Here is a 14,125-nt window from a genome sequence, read left to right as displayed (position 1 = left end):
TGGAGCTGAAAGCAATAAACGTAAATTTTAATGAATCGAACGTCCGCCGTGGCTAATTGATTGTGACCGGGTAGATAATATTATTTGTAAGAAGGACCGAACGAATTAAATTAATTAGTTGGCAATAGCAGAGCTCGAGTCCAATTAGCACTCAATCAAAGACCTGACTTTGGAGTTCTCTCGCCGACGTTTAAATTAGTGTAAGTCGCGGGAAGTATCCAAAATAGCGCCAATTCTTCGACTAATTAATGGTGATGGTCGAGAATTCTTGTTGGGTGGTTTCCGTCCCCGGTCGATATTTTTGGCAGACAATACATCGCCGCCGCCACCTCTCAGGCGTGCCGTAAATTTGCAATAATATTGTTATTGATGATGACATCACATTTTCGAAGATAAGTTTTTTATATTTTATTGAAGTTAATAAATCCCTATTTTCATATTCCCAATTCGCAGTGCTCCGAGATTGCCCCCAGCATTAGGGAGTCACAAATTACATTTCTCCTGTCAAACGCAGGTTCTGCAACGCAAGAATGTTTTATAACTTTTGTCACGGTCTCCCATTTTAGTGCCGTCCTAGAGGGCCCCCTTAACATATTATTCGAAAAAACAGTCGGTCGTAAATTAGCGATTTTCCAAATTACAACCGAGTCGGATCTGCGTTTTACGCGAGCATTTATCGCGAGTTTTTCCCCGGATTGATGGGGTTATGCAAAGCCGAAGCCTCCTATTAGAAGTTGTCTCGAGATTGGCCGAGTTCAGGTAGGGGCGAGTTCGCGATAAAAGCCCTACTAAATTGGCCCCAGACAAGGAAAAAAGGTATAATATATTGTGTGTGGCCATTCCGGTAAAATATTCTCCCGGCATCTTGGGTGGGTGGAACAAACGTTGCAATGTCAGATAACGTACAGTTCCCTAATTAAGGAGGAAAAGCGGGCGCCGCCGCCAGGTACAGGCGGCGAAAAGCGAACAAGCGACACTCCGAAACACGTCCAACCTCCTCGGATCGTTTCACTCCGAAGAGAAATACTGTAATTAGATACAGGGGTTCGAAAATTGGAAAGAGGGGTAAAGAACGCCGGTGTCGGACCATGAAATTAGAAGTTGCCCGAGAGCCCAATCGGAATATTTATGGGGGGGATTCACAATATACCATCGAGATGACACTCTGATTTCTTTTATGTGGTAATGAGCAATCCAAAGCCGTAAAAAATTTCCTGCCCGATTGAAAAATTACAAGGGGCGGAAAACGTCACGTCGACCCATGCTCGTCAAGGGGGCGCAAATCGGTGAGAATGCTGGTCCGGTAAACGGACACGAACTTCATAAATTCTAGACATCCAGTTGATTTTTATGGCGCATAACACGCTGCGACTATATAGTTCGACACGACTAATAAAATTCATTATTCATTATACTTTATTAAGTTGTTTGGAGAAAAAATTTCTATTAGCATGAGACCACATTTTGTGAACGTACGCCAAGGAAAATTCTACACTTTTCTCTCGTTCAACTTAAAACACGGTCAACGTGTACTACACACTAAATCACACGTTTCAACACGCTGCCTTTCAATATCTGATTATTTATTTGAGATTATTGATTTCAATGTGCATTTCTAATGGTTGATAAATTTGTTAAATACGTGATTATTTTGCAAATTTATGTAAATATTTACAATAATTAGGTTACAACAAGACTCTTAATTAGTCGAAGCACATTACACAACTACCTACAACAAATTTATTTTTACGCGAAACGAAGTAATTATTTTCAATTTTTTACAACAAATTAGAAGTGTTTTCGGTTGGTTAAATACACCACCAATAAAAATGTCACGTAGTTTTTTCTAGATTTTCATAATTATTCTATAAATTAATTTTGTTGAAGTACACTGTCCTGCAACAAGGTTTCGTGTTTTATTACAAAAAAAATTATTATCAATTATTATCAATTTCATATTTAAAGGTTTAGCCTTTGAAACCTTAGGCCCTTGGTGCAAAGAAACCATCGATTTCATTAATGTCATCGGAAACCGACTTATTGCGGAATCAGGCGATTCAAAATCAAAGAGATTCCTTTTCGAGATGATTTCTTTCCCTTGCTATTCAACGTGGAAACGCTGCAAGCATTCGGGGCACTTTTCCAGATTTGGCATTATTATCGGAAATTTTTGTATTGTAAACCAAAAATGTTATGCATATTTTCTCTGCATTCTTGCACCACCTTCTGTTTCGATCTCTCCACAAAAGATTATTATTGTAAAAACACGACACGGCGTCGAGGCCGGATTTATTTATCATTACCGATATTTTCTTCAAATAATGATAATTCCTTTGAAAGCATATTAAGGATTACAGAAAACATTAAAAAAATAACAGCTAAAATAACAACGGAACGCGGTTTTCCCAGCGGCTTCCCATCCAAACAATAACCGCACGCGACGTTACTTAACCTCACTGATCGAATGATAATTGTTTTCTAATAGCTGGGGACTGGCGTATTATTATTGTTTTCAAAAATATTTCATTCTATGCAAGTATGTTTTACTTTTTCTCCATGAATATGGGCAAATTTAAAAGATTTTCTCACTTTTATACATTGTATTGTATTGTCCTGCAACAAGGTTTTGTGTTTCCCCTCTGCATTCTTGCACCACCTTTTAATCTACCCTGAAAAATTTATTATTATGAAAACGGGATACAGCATCGAGGCCGGATTTATTTATCATTTCCTTCAAGTAATGAGCATTCCTTCAAAAGCACATTAAGGATTCCAGTCCAGACAACATTGTAATGAATCTATGAAGTATTTAAGTTTCAACGGTACATCGTTCCTCAGCGATCTCCCATCCAAATAATGACCGCACGCGACGTTGCTTAACCTCACTGATCAAATGATGATAGTGGTTTTCTTATTATTTTCAAAAATGTTTTTTTCATTTATTTTTTCTTACAGTAATGTGGACATATTTAAAATGCTCTTCAGATGCTTAAAAATACCTTAAAAGTACAGTATGAAAAAGATTTTTTTTGTTTTTTTGTAATTCTACAATTTGATTTTTTTTTGGATTTTAGTTTCATTTTTAACTGTCTATACATTACATTAATCAATTTTCTTGAATTATGCAACCCTGGACTAGAGCTTTCTATTGCACAATAGACTATTATTATCATGTTTCTTTTTTCTCTGCATTCTTGCAGGCATCGCAACGGATTTTCATACAAAAGCTTCAATCTATCCTGTGCCCTCGTTCATTATTGTTACTATTGTTATTACAAATTTTCCGAAAATTCCCTAATCAAGTCTAAGGAGGTGTGCCAGGTTGTTTACGTCGTTAAAAAGCTCAAGCCAGTTTCGTTGCAATTGCGTCGACGTAAAGCGTCGAAAACGTGCTTGGATGTGGTTTATCGTGTGACAACCGCCCCCGCAAACTGAAACCTAATTGAGCACCGAATTGATCGTTCCCTTAACACGTCGCGCATTTTCATAATTCCGTTCGAGCGGAATGCTTATTTTCGATCCGGTTTGGGGCGCCGGGGGCGGTTGAATTCCGGGCAAAAAGGTGCAAAGTTCCGGGTGACAATACACCGCTCGATGATATTGCAGTGATTATCCTGGCTCGTGCTGAAGGCACTAAACTGCATTATTTGGCGTTTTTCAGGTCAGCCGATAAACCGGCGAATTAAGGAGTTAACGGTGCAGTAAACAAGTCCGAGATGGCGTTTCGATATCTGCGAATTAGTCGAAAATTATAAAAAGGAGAGGATGGCGAGATCGGAAACCAATTACGAGCGAAAGGGGCGATGTGAGAAAGCGCGAAGTTGTGTGTGGGGGTGTGGGGAACGGCGACGTATTACGTGTGTAATATTTCCAGGATGGCGTATGCAATAGTCTAGCTTATAAATATAACAGCGGAGGCAGAAACTTTAGTGGAACATTGTGGTTATTGAATTGATCAATTTAGCCCCAGCATGGTCTATTCTCTCGGAACCTAACGTGGTTGGGTTCTGAGCGAACTGCGATCGAGACACGATCTGTACGACCCATCCAGCTCAGTAAAAGGGCCTTATTATGTAGTAAAGGGAAAAGAAAACCAGAAGAATGTGTGTTATATGCTCGGGACATATTGTTATGCTTACTTTTTCATTATGCATTCGGATAGGCTGAAAGGGAATCGATACGGCAGCCACACACGGTTTCCATGTTTAATTGGATTTTTAATGGGGGTGGCGCGAGGGGATCACTGCAAAAAGGGCAAATCAACGTTCTGTTCGATCGGGAAAATTACGATAATGAAAGGGGGAAATGAACAGACAAATAGAGTAAACAATTCCAGTTAAAAAAAATTAATTGCTTAAAAAATACACATTTATTTATGGAAAAATAGGATTAAAAAACAGTCAATCATTATACAGGTGTCTTAAAATTATCGTATTCCCAGTTCGCGGCTGAGTAGGGGACATCCTGTTGACCAAGCAAGAAATGTCTTCACTTATATTTTAATATTTTACATAATCATCCTCATCATATTTCAAAATGAATGTCAGCCATTTATATTTTTTATTTGAAGAAAACATGATGAAAAGTTTGAACCTTCAGACCCATATATCTTTGTAAAGACCCCCCCTATATTTTTTATTTTATTTTTTCGAGATTCCTGAGGTTTTTCCTTACAAGACCCCCGACTTGGAATACGTTAATTTTACGACACCCTGTATTAGCGTAATCGACGTTTTCAATTTTCATTTACAGATTTTTCGCTGCGCCTTTACGTAGATTTTTCAAGGTCACAGCCCACGAGAAAATCCAATACCTCAAACGGAATCATGTTTTTATTTGCTTAAAAATATGATCTACGAAAAAAACACTTTACTTTCCTAGGAAATAATTTTTTAAAGCGTGAAAATGTTTTATTTAAATCAAGAGAATCTCGGGTAAAAAAAATTTTTTAGAAAAACCAGACAATCCGTTTAGTCAAAGTAGAGGTAAATCTTTCTTAATGTAGGGACAAAATAAAGTTACTTCAATGTCAAATTTTGAAAGATATTAACTGCTTTGGATTGTACCAAAATTCGGCAAAACTTTCGAAAAAATATTTCTTGACCAGAAAAAGGTAAGTTGGGAGTTTGTAGAGTTAAAAACTCTCCAAGTGTTCTACTTTAGGCTTCATCTGGTCAGATTTGAGTGAAATGATTTTCCCAACTATAAAAATTTTGAACAACTTTTTAGTCACAATTTCATTTAATTTTCAGACGCCATTTCTCCAAATGAAAATTTACAAATGTTTTCAACCATCTGAAAACAATATTTTCTGTGATTTGTCCTTCTGTCATTTGAAAGTTTTCGAAAAAAAAAGTCTCCATTTTATTGACAAGAGAAGTTGCGAAGAGTTCATCGTCTTTTCCTGTTTACCCCGCTTGTGACCAATTTATCAAAATATTTTCATTTATCTGTTCATCTCCTGCCGGGGTAAAATCATCAAAACACGCCTCACATTCGTAAACCGCCAATTTAAATTCCGGATTTTCATTCGGAACTTTTATCAGTTCCGATCAGTGTTTTTGCGCGAGTCTAGACAGGAAGCTCGACAAGTCGTCTGAAAACTCTTTGATTATTCATAATTTAGAGGCATTAGCGGCACTAGACCCGACCCGCGTTTACGGACGAGCATGTCGCCTATTAAATTCCGTCTAGTGGAGGAAAATCATTTGGTAAACGCCGTCCCCGAAGAGTTTGGGACGAAGTTGGACATATTCCAAGTGTTGCCTTATTCAGAATGCGCATTGCGGTCAAACGGGGCTGTCAAAAACTGGCAAATTGAAACGATCCGTGTCCAAAGAAATATTTATTCAGTTCAGACAATCTGTACAATACATCTTATAAGGTTATACAGTTATATATGAAACATGGCATCAAAGCAAATGGTAGCACTATAGGAGTGATACTGTCGACCGTTTATAATACATTCAAGAGTAATTCGGCTTGGAGAGCTGGTATGGAAGTAAAGTCTACCTCGAACAGTACGAAACATGTACACTTACACTACGATATTATAAACATTTTATAAATTACGTTAATTACAGTCATACAAACGTTCCACAACTAAATACCGTCGCACTGTGTAAATGATATGATTTTCTAGAATTTTTTCCCGAACGGAGAGAAAGAGAAAACGTAACGCAGGTTTACACTGACTACCAACATTAAAAACCCAAAAACAAAACTTAACAACCTTGTTGTACCAAAGATATGCTCTGAATCATTTCGCTAGGAAAATGACGAGATTGCACCGACTTCTAGAAACCTAATAAACATCCAACAGAACAGAAAATAATATTATTGCACTCCACAGTCCTCAACAACGCGCTGATAACAACCAACAACTTGTTTTCTCATCGAATAATCAATGCAAACCGTGGTTAGTAGTCGAACGAAAAAAAAAAAAAAAAAAAAACACAAACGTAATGGATTTGTTTCTATCACAGGCTGAAGAGAGCTGCAACATCAGTTTATTTCACAAAATCAACAGCTGGACCGGAAACAAAAACTGGAGCTGATTATGTACAGGTCTGTCCTATTTTGTGAAATAATCGAATCGAATTCCACTCAAACGAAACAATCACACCGGTGGGAGGGAAGCTAAATTAATTAATTGATTTCTGACATAGGTACACATCGACTAAAATAAATTAAACGAAACTCCTAGGCAAGTATTGGTACTTGTACTACGATATACTGGTTTTGCTAAATATGTAATCCTACAACTAGTAAGCTTTTTGTTTCCTTAAAAGCGTTAATCAGTCCAAGTTTGCTTGAATATAGGGAATTCATTAACAATAGGTCTACATGGCCGTAGCTATTTACAAGTAACTGTCTGTACAATATTCGTCTGAAGGATGATCTGTCAACTGAACCGATTTCTTTACACAACCGAAAGAATATAATTTGAAAAATTAACAAAAATCGCGTATACGTATTCATTTTTACATCGAACGAAAGATCCACGTTTAAAGATGTCAAAATTTACAATTCGTGACTCTGAAAATATTGTACAATTTACGTATCTAAATGTGGAGAAGGCTCGCCCGCCAACAAACTATTACATAGTTTTACACATAACAACATCAATAATCTAGGAAAATATTTTACACGAGAAGACGAGTTGGGATACGACAATAGCTATGTATGAATTAGAAGGGAGAAAGTACGCTTAGATGTATGTAAGTAAGTAATTTTGTTTTTTTTTATCCTACTAGACTGTATTTTTAGGTTTTTTACTACCCTGACACCAAATTACGTATAAGAGTACTAAGAGTAAAATACTCGGCCGTTTCAGTTTTTGTAATTTTTGGAAAACTGCAGCGCATGTAAAAATATACGAGTGAGTTCCTGTTCACTACAATATGGCTGGTTGCTTATGAGTGTAGGTTGGCACAAAGTTAAACAAAGTAAAACGTAACAAGCAACAAATTTCTTAGTTTTTTTTTCATGTGAAAAAACGAAACGCAACATAACCGCACTTTTAAATAATTAATCACAACAGTGGTACGTAAAGTAACGTCGATGAGTTTAGATCAGGACCCTGATCGGCTAACTTAAAAAATACTATAAAAATTACTTTAAGTATAAAATATTAACGTGAACACACTACTCTTATGTACAACGAATGAAACACAAACAACGAAGCTCCTCATAAACAGAAAGTCAGTTCGAACTCGTCACCGGAGTCAGTCAGTACCGCCGCACAGTTCGTCAGCACCTGCACCTGCACCTTATGTGGGTACTTTGGAGACGGCTTTGAGGAGGTCCGAGCCGGCGCCCTTGTCCAGCCCCATCTTCATGGGGTCGTGGTGGTGCTGGTGTATGGAGGAGTGCGTCTCGATCTTCTGCTGTTTCTCCTGCTGCTGCTGCTTGTGCCTCTCTTGTTCCTCGCGCTCCCGCCTGGCTTGCTCGTTGATCTCCTTCACCGCTCGCAACTCCTTCTTCAGCTTCATCCTCCTGTTCTGGAACCAGATCTTGATCTGGCGCTCGGTCAGACAGAGTGCGTGGGCGATCTCGATGCGCCGCCGCCGGGTCAGGTAGTGGTTGAAGTGGAACTCTTTCTCCAGCTCCAACGTCTGGAACCTGGTGTAGGTCTGCCGGCCCCGTCGCCGCGGGCACCCGTTCGGACCTGGAACACAATAAACTTGACTTTCTCTCGTAAACCCTTTATTGAACAACTAAAAAACTAGCGCACCCTTTCTACGCTTTCTACGAAGGGTGGCGCGGTGCTGTCACGCCCGTAAAATATAACCGTCTACGGTCTGAGCCCTGTTTATGCCTCGAGAAAAAGCGCAATAAAACATTCCGCCGACTCTTCGGAGGATGTTCGATTGGCCTTTATTACGCCTAAAAGAATTCGGGCCGTAAATGCCACCGGAGTGTAAAAACGTCTCATCTCCGGAATTGAAACGATTTTCGAAAAGTCGGTACCACTCGCACCCCTTTGTGTCAGATTATTAATGTCTGCGCTGTCGCTCCACACATTACAGATAAGATAGGGTGCTGGCTGGAACACCGTACAATGGAATCCGAGGCGGACAGGGAGGCAATATGGCGGCACAACCCGTAGCCATGGCAACCGGCCCTTCACCGCAGGGCTCGCTCACCCCTCCGCGGGAGCGGCGTAAATCACCAGCGGAACTCGGCGGACCGGAAGTGATTTACGAGCCCCGGCCGATCCCGGATCGGCAATTAATGCAAAACGGATCAAAAATCCGATGCCACTCTTATTAATTAACCCCGGGACAGGATCCGTGGGGCGGCATCCGGAGGCGTCGTTAGCTTAATTGTGATGTGGGAAGACGTCGCGACCATCTGCCACCGTGAATAAATGTATGCAAATCAAAGAGTTGCCGATCCGGAGACTGTGACTCGAGAGGTGGAATCGTCTCTATTCCCGGCACGTATTTTCTCCCTTTCCCTCACAGTCCTTCGTTTCGGTCGCAGCCGGTGCAGGAATCGTGACTGAGATGATATTACGTCCGATCGAGTTTCTTCCGGCGTTTTAAACATTTATCATGACGTAAACTTTAAAATCCAATTACTGCACAACGGATGGGACGCGAATCGAACGAACGTCCACGACAGCTCAATTGGAGCCGGGTCTGGGTAACGTGCGTCGTGTCGTGTCGTGCGAGAGTAGATTTGTCGGGAGCGGTCCCTTGCGGCTCGGAGGGCACAGTTGGGGTTAGCATCTCGTTATGTAAAGTGTCTGTTTACAGGCATAACTTACGCATTCTGCCTCGCCCATAACTCGAGCGGGCTGGCAGTTGTAGCCAAAATGATGATGGCAAATGGCTCCACCACAACCATTCTACAAGCAATTTCTAATCTTCTAATAGTCATCAAGTGATTTGTTAAATTGGTCGGCCTGTTTCTTTCGCCGACGAGAGAGAAAGTTAATGTTTCGTGGCCGAATCCAAACAAATACACCGAAATAAACCGACGATTTGAGAATAGGAGGAAGACGTCTTTCTCTCAGATAACAAACCACCAATTGATGAAGAGGTGCCAGTTCAAAGACGGCCCGAAGGACACAAGCCAGACCCGCGGATAATTCGCGATTTGTTGATGCTAAAAACGAGATGAAAGCGAAAATTATAAAGGAACTATTTATGTTAGCCGGTTTGTTTACAGATTTTCCGTGAAGATTTTTCCAAGCGATCGATACGAACGTGCCGGATTCCGTAACCTTGTTCCTTGAATTTTTTTTTTACACAAGCAACAAATTCCTCAAACAATCTACTCTGACATTTTCAAAAAATGCTAATTCCTTCAATACAACAAATGAACGCTCAATCTCAAGATAGATCCTTTGCACAATATTTTCACAACACGAAAAATTTATCTTCAAATTTGAGTTTTTTGTAAAACGATCTTAAAACGAAATTCATTAGAATTCCAAACATTTTTCCTTTGCTGTTAATCACTTGTTTAACTTTTGAAGAGGTTTTTGACATTTTCTGGAATTTTAGAAATTTTTGGAAGAATTTTCGGTAATTGTTCACTTTAACTACTTCTGGAATTTTCGCGTTTTTTCTCGCTAGACAGCCTCAGGACATCCTCCTACATCGTTTCCCACCAGTCAAACCTTGTGCAAATGAAAATTTTCCTTACCCTTAAGTTATACTAAGATTTGGCGCGACCTTGAAACACAACAAGAGAGAAAACACAGGCATTTGCACAAGGTTTGAATGGTGGGACATGATCTAGGAGAACGCCCTGAGGCTGTCTAGCCAGAAAAAACGCGAAAATTCCAGAAGTAGTTAAAGTGAACAATTACCGAATTTTCATTATTTCGATTCTTTCCTTCACTGTCCTACAGGTCAATAATATTTTTTTCGGATATTCTGCATTCATTGCAAATCAAACAATAATAACAATATATGATTTTTTATCCTTTGAAGTCCGGTCCGAGCCAAGATCTTTCTTCAGATTCATTGAAATTAATTTGTAATATCAACTTGTGATTTTTCGTGCTGGATATGGCGGGACCAGTTTCTCGGTAAACAAACAACACGTTTGAACTTGTGAACTCCATTATGGAAGACAAAGAATGCGGAGTGTGGCGTGCCACTTACTCATAACAGCCGGGAAATTAATATACTCCATTACTTTGGACCATTACAATTAACATAATTGGATTGTTGGAGGTTATAATTGGTTGTGATTATCCTTCGCAAATCAACATTATTTAATTAGGAGGCATTAGCGAAATGCAACTACCACACGACCAACAAAAAACATTATGTAAAGTGTCGGTCCTGTTAATGCGCCGTTTTACGACACCACGACACCCAACGGATTTTAAAAGTGGATTTTTCGTGGCAAAAATCTCTTGAATTAATTAGCCCAAAAATAAATCAAACAGTTTACTGGCCATTCTCTAGAAAGTAATAGAAATGTTAATTGGCGATTAATTCCTACATTATTATTTATTGTAATTTCATGTAAATGTACTGAAATCTTGACAAACAATGTTGTCAGGTTTAGACCCACTTCTAGGTGTTTCATTAACTTAAGAGGATAAGCTACCAGATTGTCAGCACTAAATCTCTATAATCTCGAAATACGCAGTTTTTACATTTTAATTTGGCTTTGAAACTCGATTTCTCCTTTGAAATTGATGTAACGATCTTGTTCCGCAAAATAAATATGTAACAAAAAAGTAACACAAGTTTTTCGTTTTGGTTTTTAGCCTTTCATCAGTTCATCTATTCGTCAAAATTAAAATTAAGCGAAGATCACGTAACATACTTTATTATTCTTTTGTGGAATGGCGAAATAATATCAGGCGTTCATTTAAATTTCTCGTCAAAGCAGGCGTTGCAGAGTCGATTGTGAACGCACCACTTGTCAGTCTGCAGAGTAAAAACACGAACAATGCAACAATGCAAGTGAGGTTAGATTTAAAGAGCTGATCCGTGGTGCGTTCATAATCGACTCTTCAACGCCTACTTTGTGATAAATTTAAATGAACACCCGATACTTTTAAAGGTGACGTTATCCCTTAGGTGACAACCAAGAAGCTAAACCTGATTCATCGATTTTCTTTTTAAAACAGACTGACAAGTAATATCGTAAATATTTGTGTTATTTCCTAAATGTCAAAACTTTCATTAAACCAAGAAGCGAAGTTGATTGAGCAAGCGTGGTCTCTGCATTCAAGATTCCGTCATTTTTCCATGTAAATTTCCTGTTAATTAGTTTTGAAGGTTGATTTCTTGAAACAATCTAATCGGGCTTTCATTGAAACATTTTCAAAAAAATTTCACGCAAAATATTTTTTAACAATCCACGATTTATCAAAATCGATGTTCCTTTCTGGAAAATATCTTCACATTTCAAAAACGAAAAATGTTTTCTGAAGCGTTTGTGGGACCAAAAATAGTTTCACAATTGAGATTTTTTTGGAAAATAATTTCAAAATAAAATTGACCAGATTTCCAAAATTTTTGATGGACTTTCAATTCGGGTTAGTTCAGTTTTGTTGTTCTTTTAGTCAAGTTTTTGTGGAAAACGATTTGTTTAAAAAAAATATCTTGAGTGGAAATTTTCGAATTACCCTTTTGTTAATTATGAAGGTAAATTTCCTGAAACAATTTGACAACACTTTCGGTTGAATATTTTCAAAAAATGCAGGCATAAATATTTTTTAAAAATATTCGACACGTTTTCAAAATTCTTGTTTTTAGAAAAATAATTTATTTCCAATTCAAAAACGACAGAATCTTTTCTTAAATGCTTGCTGGTGAAAAAAATGTATGAATTTCCAATTTGCGTTTTTTGGAAAAATAATCTCAAAACGCCACTGAATAGAATCGAAAGTTCTAATTCCAAAGCTTTTGGTAGATTTTTTATTAAAGCTCTATCAAGCTCGATTAAGTTTTCATTTCTATTCAGAAACCTAGCATTCGAAAATAATTTCTGCTTTTGCAAAAGCTTATTTGTGAGTCCAGTTGGCACCAAAATTGTTCCAAACCAGTTACGTAGGAAGAAATCATTTAATTATTTCGTTCAAGCTCCCAATCTCTTTCGTTCCGTCACTTTATCTTCTCTCGCAGATATGCAATAAAGATAAAAATTAACTGAAACATGTTCCACCTTGTTACATCTAAACCTGTGATCTAGATCTTGTAAACAGCCAAATAGTAATGTTGTCAACATTAAACTAATTTCTTAGATAAGTCTGGAATTTGTGAATAGCAAAAAAGTGTTTATTGTGTGACACCTGGACTATATTTTTTGCGTAGTAAATTGTTGCGTGGGGTCGCAAGTTCATTCCCATCAAAGTAAAATTGTTGTACGCACAAGAAAAAAAAATCTGCGTACAAGAAACGCTTAAATAAACCGTGACAAACTCGTTGTCCACACTTCCATTAAACAACATTTTCCTCTCCTCTTCACCTACTTTGCTACTTTTGCTCTGTGCAGCTATTGCTCTAACACGACGATAAATAATTCACGGCGAGGAATATTTTCATTGGACCTCTTTGTCTCTACAGCCACCTACAAGAACAACACAATGTTATTACGGCATTGTCCCAAAGACGAGCCATCTCGCGCTATCCTCTCTTCGTGCCATAATTCTAAGCCAGATAAAGCCGCGGTATCAAGTGTCCCTTGGCAGTTTCCTTTTTCCACAGGTTAATTATGACCAGAGCGTGGAACAAAGAAATGTAAACGTAATTGGCCACCCCTTCGATAATTCGTGAAGCCGTCTCGGGGATGATATCGGGTGCACATAAAGAAATATGTATGTTCGAGCGATTGGATTAAACTCGTGTGAGGAATTCGAAATGGAGGGCGCGAAGGAAGTGATAACTATAAAAGTAACTGGGGGCGGAAATGAAAAGTGCGAAGAAAGGTAAGAAGCAAGGTCGTGCGCGCCATCTAGACGGACCGTTCGCACACTTTACGATTTCGAAGATTGGCGGGGTGGATCCGACGGGGATGGACGCGCCCCGAACGAAAACCCACACGATAATTTCGGCTTGTTCCCGAAGAAAGTGTCAAGTGTTGGCGCTAATTTATTAACATCGTAACTCTTTCGGTTTTTATCTCGCGTCAAATAGAGACATTTCTTCGGGAAAATATTTTTACAGCTTTCTCCACACCTCACCTCTCGGATTAAATTTCTTCGACGGCTTCGTAGGTGAATCTCGCGCGGATTAACTGGAAAAAACGGTTTTGGAAAATTCGCTGAATTATTCAGATTTGGCCGAAATTTAGTCAAAATTATTCAGACTCCGTTAGAGAATTTATTCCGAGTCGCGGAACACCGAAACAAGCACTTGACCACCAAGACAGGTAGTAAAATTTCTGCTGAAAGATTTATCTCCCCAGATTTTTTCCCGTTCGAAAAAATTCCCATCAAACCTATTGTTGCTGCTTTTAAGTTAATGTGATCGGAGCGCTAATTATCTGCTTATAATTTATACGACGCGATAAGAATTAAATAGGAAACCGAAGACCATAAAATCCTGCGAGACTCCACGATTTGATTGCTTGGCAAAAAACCGCACCCGAGATGTTTCCTTTTGAAATTTTCTCGCGGAGAAAAAATGTTGACATCGTCGTGTCG

The 14,125-nt window shown here is 38.7% G+C and overlaps 1 protein-coding gene across 2 annotated transcripts in view; it reads right to left on the bottom strand.

Annotated features, from left to right (window-relative positions):
• Positions 1–5,832: 5,832 nt before the first annotated feature.
• The window catches only part of LOC138135790 (homeobox protein abdominal-A homolog), a 34,801-nt gene continuing 26,508 nt past the window's right edge, over positions 5,833–14,125 (bottom strand). For both annotated transcript variants that reach the window (XM_069054661.1, XM_069054662.1), the window contains exon 3: positions 5,833–8,170. In XM_069054661.1, the coding sequence (XP_068910762.1) occupies positions 7,773–8,170 (398 nt within the window). In that variant the 3' untranslated portion in view covers positions 5,833–7,772. The remainder of the gene's footprint in view (positions 8,171–14,125) is intronic.

The sequence above is a fragment of the Tenebrio molitor genome, chromosome 7, assembly GCF_963966145.1.
Source record: "Tenebrio molitor chromosome 7, icTenMoli1.1, whole genome shotgun sequence".
In the NCBI taxonomy this organism is placed as follows: domain Eukaryota; kingdom Metazoa; phylum Arthropoda; class Insecta; order Coleoptera; family Tenebrionidae; genus Tenebrio; species Tenebrio molitor.
The sequence above is the reverse complement of the archived record's forward strand: the minus strand, read 5'-3'. Positions and strand labels throughout refer to the sequence as shown.